Raw genomic sequence first — 14567 nt, 5'->3', positions numbered from 1 at the left:
TACTCAGATTAGATTCTTTTGTTTAATTTTTATTTGAACCTCCCACAATATTACATTACATTGATTGGCACATATAAGATATGCAAAACCTACCATGTATAACAGTTTTTGGTTGTTGGCACTTTGTCACCATCATCATAGTGTTTCCCCTCTTTATCATAGCAACCACATTGTTCTTTTATGACACATGTCATTGTATCCTCATCAAAGTATGGCTGAGCAGTGGGACACTTGGGATAGCAACCTAATTGAAAAACAAACATCTATTCATACATTGCAAGAGAGGGTATGATTTGGCATTATTTAAAACCAGGAATACCACCAGTTGAAAGTGGTAAGATTTTATTTACCCATGGATTTGTGGTTGAATGAGTGATATTATTAAGGAAATTATGTCACTATAAAATGTATACTGATTTGGCAATTGTCGAACTTGATAATCCTTATATAAATTTGATTAATAGATGAGGTCAAGTAATAAAATCCTTATCTTGTACCTTCTAGAGGAGGTATCTGTGTGGAGCAGCTGCCTGAAGGGTTCCGGCAGGTTTTCATACAAGGAGATCCACAAGGCATGTAGTGCCATTCACATTCACCAGGGGGATTGTAGTAATCACAGAAGAGAGCTGAAAAAAACCAATGAAAAATCTAGTTTGCACATGTGCCAGGCTGGATCTGATGACCTAGATATGTTAGTGTACATAGCTTTATTTTTACCTTGGTAATTGACAGGCATGGCACTTTAACAAGAAATCACAACAATGAAATATTCCTGAGAATTATTTTGATAGTGGTTATTTCGCTATTTATGTGTGAAGTTTGTGAGAAATTAGCTATAATAGACATAATTCTAATTTAAAATTAGATTTAAATCCAGGTTGAAATTAGTGCTGTTGCTTTCAGGGAAGGCACAGGTCACACTGACTTATAGTCCAATCCATGCTTTCATGTTAACTATTTACAACCAACATATACACATACAACAATAACCAACATGAGCAAGATTAAGTCATTGAGATATTGTTTAAATGTCAGGTTTGATACATTTTCGGTTAATTGCCCAGCCTTAGTGGAGTGTATTGTAATTTTAATTAGTATTTTGTTGATGTTTTGATACATTGTTGTTGTGTTTTTATCTGGTGTGTAAGGTGACCTTGAGTGCTCTGAAAGGCGCCTATAATAAAATGTATTATTATTATTATTATTGTAAAGTGTTATCCTGGTAGGTAATTAGCCCCAAATAGCATTTTTCTTTACCTTATGCAATATCTAATAGCAGTCTCTAGGAGTCTCTTTTCTCTTTTCTTAAAAAGCTGAATTAAGTATGTGGTTCTCACTAAACATTTCTCATCCTGGTTACTTACGGCAGATTTTAGGGGTTCTCCATCGTAGACAGACACCAGCTTGATTACACGATTCAGCATAAGCAGCCACAGCAGTGCAGAAACACTCGCAGTCTCCACCAGTGTCACAAGCACATGAGTCGAACACACATGCTTCATAGTATGGAGTAGGATCAACCTGCAGTGTGTGTTGATACATTTGGTGAGTTCAGTTCAGTGTTTAGTAAAGACAATCAACACAAAATGGAGGAAAGATTGCACTTCTGTTTCTAGTTCACTACATCTCACATGCAAATAATGACGTTTTTACTCTACTGCATTTACTGTATGTAGCGTTGTGCAGGTTCACTCTTAGAAAGAGTTGGATCAAGTTTTGAAAGTATGGACATGCTATACCTTGTTTGAACATGTGGAAGCTCAGCTAAACGCCCATGACAGCAATTTTACCCAAAACCAAACACAACTCAAACACCATGCACATCGAACAAACGCACATGCTCACAAAGCAGGTACCAAAAAAACAACAAGCCCAGAATCCGCAGATTGCAACTTTATATTTCCATTCTTTCCACGACCAACACTCACTTAACCAACAGGCGAACAATAGCAAAAAATAAATAAAAGAATAAACCAAAAACATCTTAGAGCAACAAACATAAGTCACATCTTTCCTCTGATGTTTTGTCATGATAAATTGGATTTTAATCCATAACACTGGTAAACTCCAGGGTGAATACTGTTACCTACTGTCGTTATTTTTCTTCTTCTCTCAGTTTACTGATGGTTTCTACTTAAACCTCTCTAACTTTGTTCTGCTTCACTTTATTAGAATAAAATGTGAAAAGTGTACCAGATGCTTTGGATTAATCTGTTTCCTTGCTCAGTTTCAGACATTTCTGGATGCCTAGATTTTATTTTATTTTTTACAAATGAGACCTGTCATTGTGTCCATTTCAAATCCACTTTATATATATTGTATGCATTAATGCCACATGGGATGTTTTTGATGTGTTTTTTGTTTTTGGTTGCATTAACATGTTGAGATGGGAATGAAGGAGGACTCTGGTTTGATGCATAAATGTTGTTGAATATTTTCTCATGATGTATTATTTTTCTATGACAATGCTTATTATGTATATAATTTTGTGAGGCCTGATCATATTCATTATGAAGATGATGCTTTATGTTGTTAATTTTTTACTTGCCATAAATACATCCTGCAGTTTCACCTGTTTATTAGGAATGTGATTGGGTGGCTGACCTGGGGCCACGTCCTTGTTAAGATGGCTTCTCATTATCACAAAATGTTCGCCTGATGAAGATCAAGTACTGATACATTGCAGCCTAATTAATCACTGATTGCAAATTGGACAGTGTGCAGGAGTTCTTTTCATATTTTGATCTACTCGTCCCTCTCCATTCCGCCACATGGGGGTGCAAATCAAAATTGCATCGTTTCATAGGGAAAACTCACTCTAATAGTTGAAAATTTAGTTTGGCAGAAATTAAACCTGTCACTTTTACTGTCATAAAACGTGAGCATCGAATATATGAGTGAGGACATATTTATGTATATGATAATATCTAATGTAGCATAAAACAGAACCATGTGCAGTCAACCTGCCTATGAGCTTATCTGCTTAATAGAGTGGAGCATTTGGCCTGAAAGGGAAAAGAGTGGAGTTTAGTCTAACATGGTTATTATTATTATTGTTAATTGTACTTGAAAAGTTGAGAGTGGAGCTGAATGTAAAGTAAATGCCTAATTAGGAATCCTTCTCTGAGCACCATGGGTGTTCACAGATAAACTGAAAAACTGGCTGACATGTGCATCATCCTGCTACTTGCAGGACTAAATCAGAAGAAAAACATTCACAAGAAACTTGAGTTAAACAACAACTTACAATGGAATGGCAGGTGGAGAAGACGTCACTCTGTATGATGCTGCACTGTTTCTTGGCCCACGACTGTCTGTATGGGTTGTCTGTGCAGGGGCTGTTAATGCTCTGAGCATCAGGGCAGCTTGGTAAATCCTTCCAGCTGTTGCCAAACACCAGTGGGCTGACAACCACAGCATGGCACCTTGTAGTGAAGTCATTATTTGCATTCTTGTCGTAGCTGCCACAAAGCCCACACACCCGACCCTGAAATAAGAAGAGCTCCTTATCTCATGTTGTTAAACCCAAACAAAGCTAAAGTTTTTTCACATTTCGACCACAGCCTTGGTTCAGTTACACCTGGGTTACCTTGTATTTTGGGCTGAGCTTGATGAACAAGGTGGTTTTCCTGTCCCACATGAGAATGAGTCCATTGTTGGCTTCAATTACCAGGTAGTTGCCCATAGTGCTATAATGGAATGGAGGTGCCTCTTCATTTCCACTTGAAAGCAACCTGTAGTTTCCTTCTGTTAGAATCAGTTCTGCACGCTGCACAAAAGAGCAGGCATGGATTATTGGTCATTTTGTGCGTGTGTCACAAGTTCAATGGCAAAGACTTCTACATATGTCACATATGTTTATTTAAGCAAAGCTCTATTGATTTATTTTAGCATTGTGCCAGCAATTTACAGTCAAATTATGCAGTTTTTTTAATAGTTTTTTTTTCTTCTCGATTGTTTACCTCCAGAAAGATCTTGATGGTCTTAGAGCAGGTGGTTCCTGTGGTTCCACATGGAACATTCTCAGTGATCACTCGGAAAGTTCCATTACTCTGAGCGCTGCCACAGTAGTCCTGAGGAAGAGTACACCCATACACGCGCACACACAAACACACACACAAATAAGTATAACATTATTTCTTTGTTCCTGATATTCACCCTTATATAAAAATAATATAAAACCACATGGGCCCTTAGTAGAGTGCATACCTCTGCCAAGGCCCAAAAGTCACCTTATGAAACCACATTTAAAATAAATTCACTAGATCTGGATTAATTGTTCTCTGAGAAATCAACAATAATGTGAATAAACGCAATATATCACAGTACATAAGTAAAAAACGCATGGATATAGTTTTCTGACAGAGCATTGGAGTGTATAATAATATTATTTTACTATACACATACAAAATCAAGCACAGACATTTGAGAGAAGGTCCTCCCTTTGATTCCGTTCAACATAGTAATGTCCTTTAGATGGACTAATTTGAATGCTCTAGTATTTTCTGGTGACAGCTCATTCTTCATATTTCCATCTTTCTGTTCTTCAGCATTTTTTGTGCACAGTCATACCTGAGTGAGAACGTATTCACAGTTGCCATCGAATGTGAAGCGCTTCTGATCAAAGGTCATATAGTGTCCAGCACCATAGACGGAGCAGGTCCCATCACACTGATTGGTTGTACAGATCCACTTTCTGTCTTTACAAGTGCTGTGAGCAGATACACAACAGATGGAATCCCGATTATAAAAGGCCTTTTTGTGTGAACATGTCGCAGAGAGGTGGGGGGGAACCAAAAGTGTGCTTCAATCTGATTCACTTACCAGGTGTTGCAGTCCACCCTGGTGGTCTCTCCAGGCTGGTAGTAGATGCCATTGTGGTCACAGAGACAGGCCTCTGGCTTGATGCAGCCTTTTTTACCATCAGATACCAACCCAGGTGGACACATGCAGCCAGAGACACACCCTGTGGTCATCTGGAAACAGGATCAAATGTACAGTCCACAGTCAGGTTTCATTTCTGCTCCAGCAGAGAAAATGTTGAACTCAGACTATTCAACTGTTTGTTCTACAACCATTATAGGATATTTATCTGTGCTTTCATGTACATAAATCGGTTATGTTTGGGAACAGGTGACTCACACAGGTCATTTCTAATGTGTTGCAGCTCTTCTCACACTCAGTTCCTTTTGCAGCAGGACCATTAGCAGAGCAGTTGAAGAACACCATGGGAGGAGCACAGGTTCCTGAGGAAAGACAAGTCTGAAATTACTGATTGAACTTTTATGCTTGATTAATTTGCTTTTCAAAATGTTATAAAGACAACTACAATAATCTTTGACATGGAAATGAATATACCAGACAACCTGAACATTTCAGCTCCTCAATGATTTGCAGAAATAATCTGTAATGACACTCAGCTTTGCTTCTTTTGTCTATTTTCTCTTCACTCTTTCTTTCTGGAATATCAGACTCATATTCTAATACCTGTTTACCATGTACTGTGCTAAATGCCACCCCATTGGCAGAATGATACATCTCAGTTTTTCAAGGCCAAATACTGAAACATGTAGAAACACTGGTTTTCTTTGTATATTGAAACAAAACCATGAAACTATTTGACGCACTTAAATGTGAGCAAAAACCTTCATGGCTCATAATTTTCATTTATTCATTCTGCAACCCCAAATACCAAAATCTTTAAAAAGAAGTATATGCAATGTGCTTTAAACTGACATATACCTTGATTAGTTTTGTCCCCATGCATGATAATGCTGCTGTCTGCTTTAAGAGGATGCTGATCATTTGCTACAATCTCTAGAAAGTGAAAAATATGTGCCATAGTCTTTAAACTACCAAATGAGATAACTGTAAATCTGTCATGGCAGAAGCTCAGTGCATACTTTTTTCCAGACCACAGCCATCATCAAGTCATCATAGACACTAATCCAGTAGTCCAGTTACTCTGTTAGATAAGTTACTGTCAGGAAGAAATGTAGCTCTCACTTTTGAGGCAGCTATTTATCAGGTGATTCTGTGTCATGCACTTTACCTGATTGTACTTCTCCAATGCAGCTGAGTTTGCCCTTCTTACAGGTGCTGGTGGAGAATTACAACAAAAATACATATATATTAATACACCAACATAACCTTTCAACACACAGTTTAAAAGATTTAAACAAGATTTAAAACCACAACAGGTCATTGAAATACAGGGACAAAGAGTCAGTCATTTTTATTATAATCTATTAAATGAGACAAACACTTTAATTATAGTCTCTACTCCATGTTACTGCTAAAATACATTAGGGACTGGGGCCAAAGGCTACCAGTAACACAACACTTGAGAATCGCCCGTGTGTGGCCAATGTTTAAATGTGAGGTTTCACGAAGTGGAACTGCAATAAACAACCATTTTTAATAAAAAATTAGCCTAAATCTGCCCTCATCAAATCAGTGTCCGACCTAGTGTCAGCAGCTTTCAGTCTTTTATCTGTTTTCTTGTCTCCTCTCTGTGTACGGTATAATTCACAACAATGCTGCTCCCATTTCCACATCTACATCTTTGTCTTTCTGTAGAATGAAATAGTGACTGTAGCATGAGCCATTAAGCTAGTTTAACAGCAGTCACTTCCACATTGGTCACTGGACTCAGAGCCATAAAGTTTTTCTAAAGCCGCTTGATTTGTCAGCAGATGCTTTTTCTGATGAAAAGAAGATCACCGAAGGAGTCTGTAAAGTCAGTAAATCTGGTTGAGAGCATTGCCTGTGAATGCCTCTTGATGATATAAGAAAAAAACGTTCACGCCAATTCATTCAACAAGCAACAGCCAATGAGGAAACTCAAACACGCCATCATCAGGCGGTTATGTGAAATTAGTTTGACCACTGTTGTAATTTTATCCCTCAGTCTGAACTTGCTCTCGCTAATCCGCCAAAAACCTGTGAAATATGTCATTTTCATACCACATGACTCCATCCTTGCTGACCACCTCTTCAGGAGACACCACAGAGCCTTTGTCGTAACAGGGACAGGCCTTGGATTGGACACACTTCTCAGAGTCATCCAGGTAGGTTCCCTCTGCACAGATACAGCCGTCGATGGGCGGGAAGGAGAAGTGGCAGCTGAGATCTGTGGAGCTGAGGCAGCGGCAGGTGCGACTGCTGGACGTGATGTTGTAGGAGTAGACCATGGTGCTCGGGCAGGAGCTGGCATATTTCCCTGAGGAGGTCAAACCACAGGATCAGTGAAAAACAACGCCTATCAGGTAAAGTGCATTTTGCACTTGTTTTCTTGTGGTGTGTTGATGAGGGGCCACCCTGCAGGATAGAGGCACCAGCATGATTTCCTACATGTCTTTACTTCTATAATGCATCATTGTGATTGCAATGGCTGTTTCAGAGTGATGACGAGCATAACTGATCTATAATCCACTTTATAGAGCTCCTATGCACATTACACTGCTCAAGACACCGAGACCAAAATATCAAGATGTTAAGGTGAACAGGAGCCCTTTGATCACCATGGTATTATGCTGCTCTCTAGTGGCCCCTCAGAGTACTTTCAGTGCTTTTCTTACTGCATCTCCCTGCCTCTGCCAGTAATCATAGATTACAGCAGTGGTCCAGTGTTGAGAGGAATTTAATTTAATTCTCTGGTTGCTGGTTCAACTCCTGCTTGCTATTGACTGACTGAATGTTTCAACATTTACCAAATGAAGACAGCAACACTGCAGATAATCAAACTGCTTTAACAGAGGTTTGAAGAACAGAAGAAAACAAGGGCTACCTGATGTCACATGCTATAAAGAAAGAAAGAAAGAAAGAAAATGTTATGCACCTATCCAGGAATAGAGTAAAATACACTGTCTCTGATCAATACAATATCCCAGGAGTATTGAAAAGATATAAGAAATACTGTTGATTCATAAATACGCCTGACTGTCTGACCTCGCTGCGACTGGCTATTAGCATGTGATCTGATCTGCAGTCTGATCCAAAGTGCACACATGTGATCAATGTGTGCCATCACACCTTTCCTAAGCTGTCAATTTGTGATCAGATCTCTCAGGACAGATGTTGATGCCAGGTTTGTACAGGGTATCAGACCACATACAGACACACATACTTGTCTTCGAGAGCATACAGGAGTTTGTTAATTCTTCTTCAGCTTTGTACAGCTTTATTTGAGCTGCACATACAAAAAAGCAGTGTTTCCTTTAAAATAAGTAATAATTAAAAATTAAAGCATGTGTGAACATTATATGGATTCTACCCAAGGAGAAAATTGTGAGCACAGTTCGGAGTGGAAAAACAAACATCATGCAGCTCATCGCTCCCCACTACTCACCACAGATGGTCTTCCTCCAGTCGCTGATCTGGATCCCTGCAGCTGCACAGGCATGCACATAAGAAGAGACTGCAGCACACATGCACTCCTCGCTTTTCTCACAGTTACAGCTGTCATACATGCAGTTCTGCGAGGAGACAAAATAAAGAAGGAGCAGTGTGAGGAGACTGGTCTGGTTGAAGAAGACAGACATGAGTAAAAGTCGTAGCTTTGAGATTTGACCTCTTTGTACGAGTCAGGACTGATCTCTGGGTGACACGGGGCAAACACTCCCTGAGGATCACTCAGCATGGAGCACCAGTGCACAGCGTACTTCTCTGTCAGCGACACACAAGAACAAAATAAGTCATCCTGATGAAACCAACGTGCTCACAGACGATCACAAAGAGTAATACCTACCATTGTCCAGACTGAGACTGCAGGGGTTGTCAAAGCTCCTCTTAATATCTCTGCAACTGCCATGTGTCTTCCAGCTGTTGACAAATCCAGCTGCTGTGGATTCTGGAACACCACTGAGCTTCAGGAAGTCATCAGCTTGGTTTTTGTTGAAGTTCCCACACAGACCTGCAGGCAGATACACCAGCATGTTAATATCACCTAAAACTTTCTGTCGAAGTTTCCTCTTCTTTTATACTTACAAATTTAAAATTGATAAATGTACATACATCAAACAGTAAAATTGTTCACCTGAACTATCAAAGAAGCTCTTCTAGCTCAGTGGTCAACACATTCTAATGAACTCCTTCACAATAAAAGCATTGGGGCATTGAAACCATTCAATGTAAAGCAAAACCAGTAGAAACAGCATCAATAACGTCTAGCTCTGATGCCACCGATCATTAAAGATGAAAATGAGGCTGATATCTGTATCTATATATCAGGCACATCTATAGAAAGCATATAGCCCTGCATGTTCATATATTTAGAAATGTATGTCCTAATATTATTTGGGTCATCAAAACACAGAGGGAGTCATGAATTCAACTAAAATCAAAGTTTTAAAATGTAACTGCCACTATAAATAAGACTTTAATATTAAACGGATTGCACATATCTGTTTAGTCTAAGGTTTAAACAGTAAATAAGCTCCTCTGACCTTGTGGAGCAAAGAAATACTAAATGAATACATTAAGGGAACCAGTGTTGGATAACGTATATCTATGTCACAATCCTTTCTGTCTTCACATGTTTACACTCTTGATTGCATTTATCTTAGAAGTAGAGAATGAGCATATGCCTTCTTAAGTCTTGCTGTTTCTTCCTCAAATGGATATATCTGATGCTGCTTGTGTTGTAAAGCCAACTTTGAAGGCTGAACGAGCTGCTTAGGTTTTTCACTGTTACTTGTCCTGTGTTTTTCCTTTTTCATATACACAAATGAACAAACAGGACTCATTAAAGACATCACTGATTTGTGTGGGGTTTTTCCAGTCTGAGAGCACATTCTGATTGTTTTGATGCACATACCACAGGTCTTGTCCCTGTAGTCACTGTCCACGCTGATGTAGAGCTGCATGATTGGCTGGAGCTGCACTTCCAGCAGGACGCCAACAGACGTCTGGACCAGCAGGTAGAAAGAAGACGCCCTGAAGGCAGAGATCCCGACTACAGGTCCAGAGAAAGGGACACAGTTTGTTATAAGATGGGAGACTGCCATGTGCCAATTTGGCTGGTGAGAAAAACAATTCGCAGTTAGAGCAAATTAGATATTAGAAATATTGTTTTCTTCATGCTCTCATTAAATCTGGATTAAAAATGGTACAGCTGTTTGGGACAACTGTGTAGAAACAGCCACTGGATGATTGTGAATTAATTTCATCATAATATTTATCATAATATTTAATTTACCATAGTAATGACTTTCCTGGCGTGTAAACACAAATTGGACACACACTAATGCCCTGTATCATCATCATGGCATCTCTGTGCCCAGCAGTGCCCTGCACCCCCCAGTGACCTTAGCTTTGTACAGTATGTGTGAGTCAACACGTCAGCAGGATCTTAATGATAGTGCCTCCAACCACTGTGTGCCAGATTTAGTGTTTTCACGAGTTGTTTCACTTCAAAGAATCAAATAACTAAGGTATACATACACCAGATTAGGTGATGCTGTGTGTTACTGAAACATGTCGGAGGTGATTATAGAGCAGAGGAGTCTCTCACCAGCAGAAAATGGTAACTGAGCGTAGATGCCATTCACAAAGACCTTGCCGCTGGGCTGGATGGTGATCACCTTTATATGAAACGAGATTAGACAAAATATTCATATTCTGGCTCTGTCTTCAGGGATTAAAAACAACAAAACAAACAAGTGCAACAATACACAACTTTGGTAGATAAAAACATGACATTGACTGATAATTGATCCAACTTAACCTTGTTACAAGATTGCAGCATAATTGTAATAGTACTCTGACTTAAATTTGGAAACCAATGACCAAAAAGAAACATTTTCAACATCACTTTTGTATCCTTTAACAATGGTGGGTAAATCATGCTGAATACATATATACATATATATTTATTTATATTGTGTGTGTGTGTGTGTGTGTGTGCTTGTGTGCGTGCTTGTGTATCATACTCACATTGGTTGCTCCGGACAGACCTAGAGTAACAGACTTGAGGCAGGTTTCACTGTCGGTCAGTCCACACTGTACCAGTTCTCCATGTACCACAAACTGGGTTCCATTGCAGTCCTGAACAAATAAAAAGCTGCTGATCACCTTCTGAACTCAAACAACATGTCTGCTCTGCAGAGCGCAAAGGAAACAAATACCATTAAAGGAAACTGATGGAGGATGATTTAGTTAGTTAGCAATACCAGCAGCATATATATAACTAGTAGTAGCTGTGGTAATAATAGTAAACGTGGTGATACTATTAGTATATGTAAAAATACTTTTAGTGGAAGAGGTGGTGACGTAATAGTGGACTACAGGTATTTCCTCTTCATGTTTTGCTCTTTTACATGTGGGTTCTTTTTATTATATATATTTACACATTATTGGATGAGAGGAGGACTGTTGTGATACAGCTGTGTGTGGAAGGAGGTAGGGAGAGGATTGTGACCAGAAGAAAAGCGTATAATATTTATGAAATATGTGCCTCCTCTCTGCTTCACTTTTTTTTTCAATTAGCCTAGTAGCGCAAAGTAAAACTTCAATCTATTCTTCCTTTGAATAATTTGTCTCATTGTTGATGTACAACACAAACAGCTCATATTATTAACTTCTCTTATTTTTTAATACACAATACGACCGTAAAATCAATCCATGATCTATACTATCCCTCAAGGGTCTTAGTGGGAGCTGGAGCCAGTCCCAGCTGCAGGGCCAACATACAGAGACTAACAACATTTCACACTCACAATCACACAGAAAGTTAACCTAACCCCATGCATGTCTGTGGACTGTGGGAGAAAGCCAGAGAAAACCCACACAAACAGGAGAGGACAGTGCTAACCACCGTGCTACTTAATCTAAATTTTTCGTTTTTAACATTAATAAATCAATAGAACTATCAATGAATGTGGTCACTCCTTTAGTCTTTTTTAATATTTTAATGAAGTGATTTACGGGATGGTACAGAGATGACATACATCTTGATTTTAATATTTACATCTTTATATGTAACCATCTGCCGATTTGGGCTGGTGCGGCTTGTGTAGTGGTGTTGGGCACTTGTGTGTATGTGTGTGGTTAGTACCTTAGCCAGAGTGTAGGAGCAGTCCCCATGGAAGGTGTAGACTTTTCCATCAAAGGTGTTGACGTGAGCTCCTCCCTCCACAGAGCAGGTTCCTGGGCAGTTCTCCTCCACACACGTCCACTCACCACTCTCGCAAACACTGTCAGCACAACATAGTTTAATCTTAACTGCCAGTGAAAAGTTAGAATTAATTAATTTGCAATCATTTGCCAAAACTAGGTGGCACTACCCTGAACATGCAGTCTATAAGGCCTTTAACACACACACACACACACCCACACACACACACACACACACACACACATACATACTGTACATCATACCATTTCTTGCAGTTACTGGAGTAGGACTCTCCAGGTCCGTAGATCTTGTTGTTGTAGCTGCAGGAGCACTTGCTCAGTGGAACACAACCTTTTTTGTTTAAATCATCCAGCACCGTGCCTGAAAGGGATCAATGCATTACTCTATTAAAGCAGTGTGTACGAGAGTGTGTGTGTGTGTGTGTGTGTGTGTGTGCGCGCGTGTCGCCTTGCTGTACCTGCGGGGCAGAAGCATCCATCGGCACAGTGGTTGTCGCAGGTGTGGCTGGCCTCTGGGTTGGAGCAGGTATCAGCACAGGGACTTCCACACTCTTTGTACTCCATATTGAGAGGACATGACTTCCCTGTGAATACACCAGATTCTTTCTCACCACTAGACTTACACAACCTCTCAGATAACATTCACATTTCTGCAGCCTTGCTCCTGCCTTTGCGCGACCTGCCCACATGTCTGAGCATGAATCAGTTCACCCTTTCTGACCTCAGTGTTGCATTGAGGAGCTGCTAGCTAAGAAAGTGAATGTGAAATAAAACGAACATTGCACTTTTCCAGCATGCCACAGTTCTTAAAGTCACAAGAAGGAGATCCCATCAGTGAGATATTTTGTGAGTGTGGCCTGGTGTTGACGTTAGTTGTCTTAAATACAGACTGTTAATCTTACTTTTCTTATTACAGTTTATTTGACTCAATGACATAAAATAAAAAAGAAGGACAACAGAGAGAAGATAAAGGCAAAAAACTATAAAAATCATCACACCTTATATGCGGTTCTGAAAAGGTGGGTTTAAAGTATTTTTTTTAAAGTGGACAGTTTTGAAAAAAACAGTTTTGAATACACAGAAGAAAAAAACAACACTAAAAATATTCAAACCTAACCTAAGATGCCACATTTAATGCTTGTAACATTAAGGCTGTGTCGCCTTTAAACTGAGCAACATTGCAGACTGAGTTGATTGAATTATGAGTGATGTACCATCATCACTATTAACTGCAAGCTTGAAATCAAGGAATTCATTTTTTTTAATTATGTAAAAAATTTCTAATTTGGCCTCCACCTTGATTTCTTTCTACAATAGATGGATTGTGTGTTTTTAAGTCAATGAACCAATATTTCATCAGCACAGTGTTGTGTGTGTGTGTGTGTGTGTGTGTGTGTGTGTGTGTGTGTGTGTGTGTGTGTGTGTGTGTGTGTGTGTGTGTGTGTGTGTGTGTGTGTGTGTGTGTGTGTGATGAGAGCACTCACAGCAGAGCTCTTTGGTCCTCCAGTTGTGGGGCTTGCCACCAGCATGGACGCACTGTCTGGAGAACTCTGACACAGTGTTACACAGGCAGATAGGGTCTGCATGTTCATCTATGCCGTTGCCGCATTGGCAGAGGTCAGTGTTGCAGGCAGAGGTGAAGGCGTCAACGTCGAGCAGACTGTGACAGCTGTTGAAGGCCGGCCCTGTGAGGATCTGCTCACACAGAGGTTTCTGCAGGACACACGGATGGATAGGCGGACAGACAGACAGACAGACAGACAGGGATGGACACAGAGGAGGCAAAGCAATAGAAGTGCAAGATTAAACACATCTGCCCCACTTCAGTCAAAATTGCGACAAAAGGTTGTACATATTGTCCAGGGATAAACCTGTAGAGTTACTGAAGACTAAACTATGAGCCAATCTTTACGGGCTCATAGTTTACTACTAACAATGTTGTTCAAGTCATTCCATTAACTTTATTTTTTATTATATTTCACCATATATGTAGTTATTAAGGAAACAATGCAATAAAGTGTCCAACATCTGACAAACCAATGAAGGACTCTAAGTCCTGTGTATATAAAGAAGTAATATGGTCAGTTACATCGCAATGTATAAAACGAAAATCAACAATATACTGTCAGAACATTTACAACGGCAATTTTAGTAAAAAATGATACTGTATTTGTCCGATTATTGATACAGACTGAAAGAAGATACAGGGCGTAATATTTTACAGTTTGGTTAAAACAGTTAAGGACAATATTACAATACTGATCAAGCCTGAACCCATAGTGTAACTTCTCTGTCCTGTAACCAGCAGTAATGGGGGAAATGAAGCTTTTGCTAATTCCAAATGTTTCATGTGATACACAGTCCGTCTGTCACATAATTACCATTGATAAACAGGTGGTAACATAGCAACATGTGCTGAGTGCGTCCACATT

The 14567-nt window shown here is 39.5% G+C and overlaps 1 protein-coding gene across 1 annotated transcript in view; it reads right to left on the bottom strand.

Moving 5' to 3' along the window:
• The window catches only part of LOC109624859 (mucin-5B-like), a 38375-nt gene that overhangs the window by 21016 nt on the left and 2792 nt on the right, over nt 1-14567 (bottom strand). Inside the window, exons 7-27 of the mRNA XM_069531175.1 lie at nt 13620-13848; nt 12594-12719; nt 12379-12496; nt 12056-12194; nt 10936-11046; nt 10514-10583; nt 9818-9955; nt 8750-8914; nt 8573-8667; nt 8351-8477; nt 6967-7222; nt 6053-6099; nt 5143-5246; nt 4825-4976; nt 4573-4711; nt 3963-4073; nt 3590-3769; nt 3248-3487; nt 1365-1521; nt 498-626; nt 94-244 (exon numbers count right to left, since the gene is read on the bottom strand). Of these exons, the coding sequence (XP_069387276.1) occupies nt 94-244; nt 498-626; nt 1365-1521; nt 3248-3487; nt 3590-3769; nt 3963-4073; nt 4573-4711; nt 4825-4976; nt 5143-5246; nt 6053-6099; nt 6967-7222; nt 8351-8477; nt 8573-8667; nt 8750-8914; nt 9818-9955; nt 10514-10583; nt 10936-11046; nt 12056-12194; nt 12379-12496; nt 12594-12719; nt 13620-13848 (2984 nt within the window). The remainder of the gene's footprint in view (nt 1-93; nt 245-497; nt 627-1364; nt 1522-3247; nt 3488-3589; nt 3770-3962; nt 4074-4572; nt 4712-4824; nt 4977-5142; nt 5247-6052; nt 6100-6966; nt 7223-8350; nt 8478-8572; nt 8668-8749; nt 8915-9817; nt 9956-10513; nt 10584-10935; nt 11047-12055; nt 12195-12378; nt 12497-12593; nt 12720-13619; nt 13849-14567) is intronic.

This window comes from Paralichthys olivaceus, chromosome 1, assembly GCF_024713975.1.
Source record: "Paralichthys olivaceus isolate ysfri-2021 chromosome 1, ASM2471397v2, whole genome shotgun sequence".
NCBI classification, from domain to species: Eukaryota; Metazoa; Chordata; class Actinopteri; order Pleuronectiformes; family Paralichthyidae; genus Paralichthys; species Paralichthys olivaceus.
This window is presented reverse-complemented; position numbering and strand designations above follow the sequence as displayed.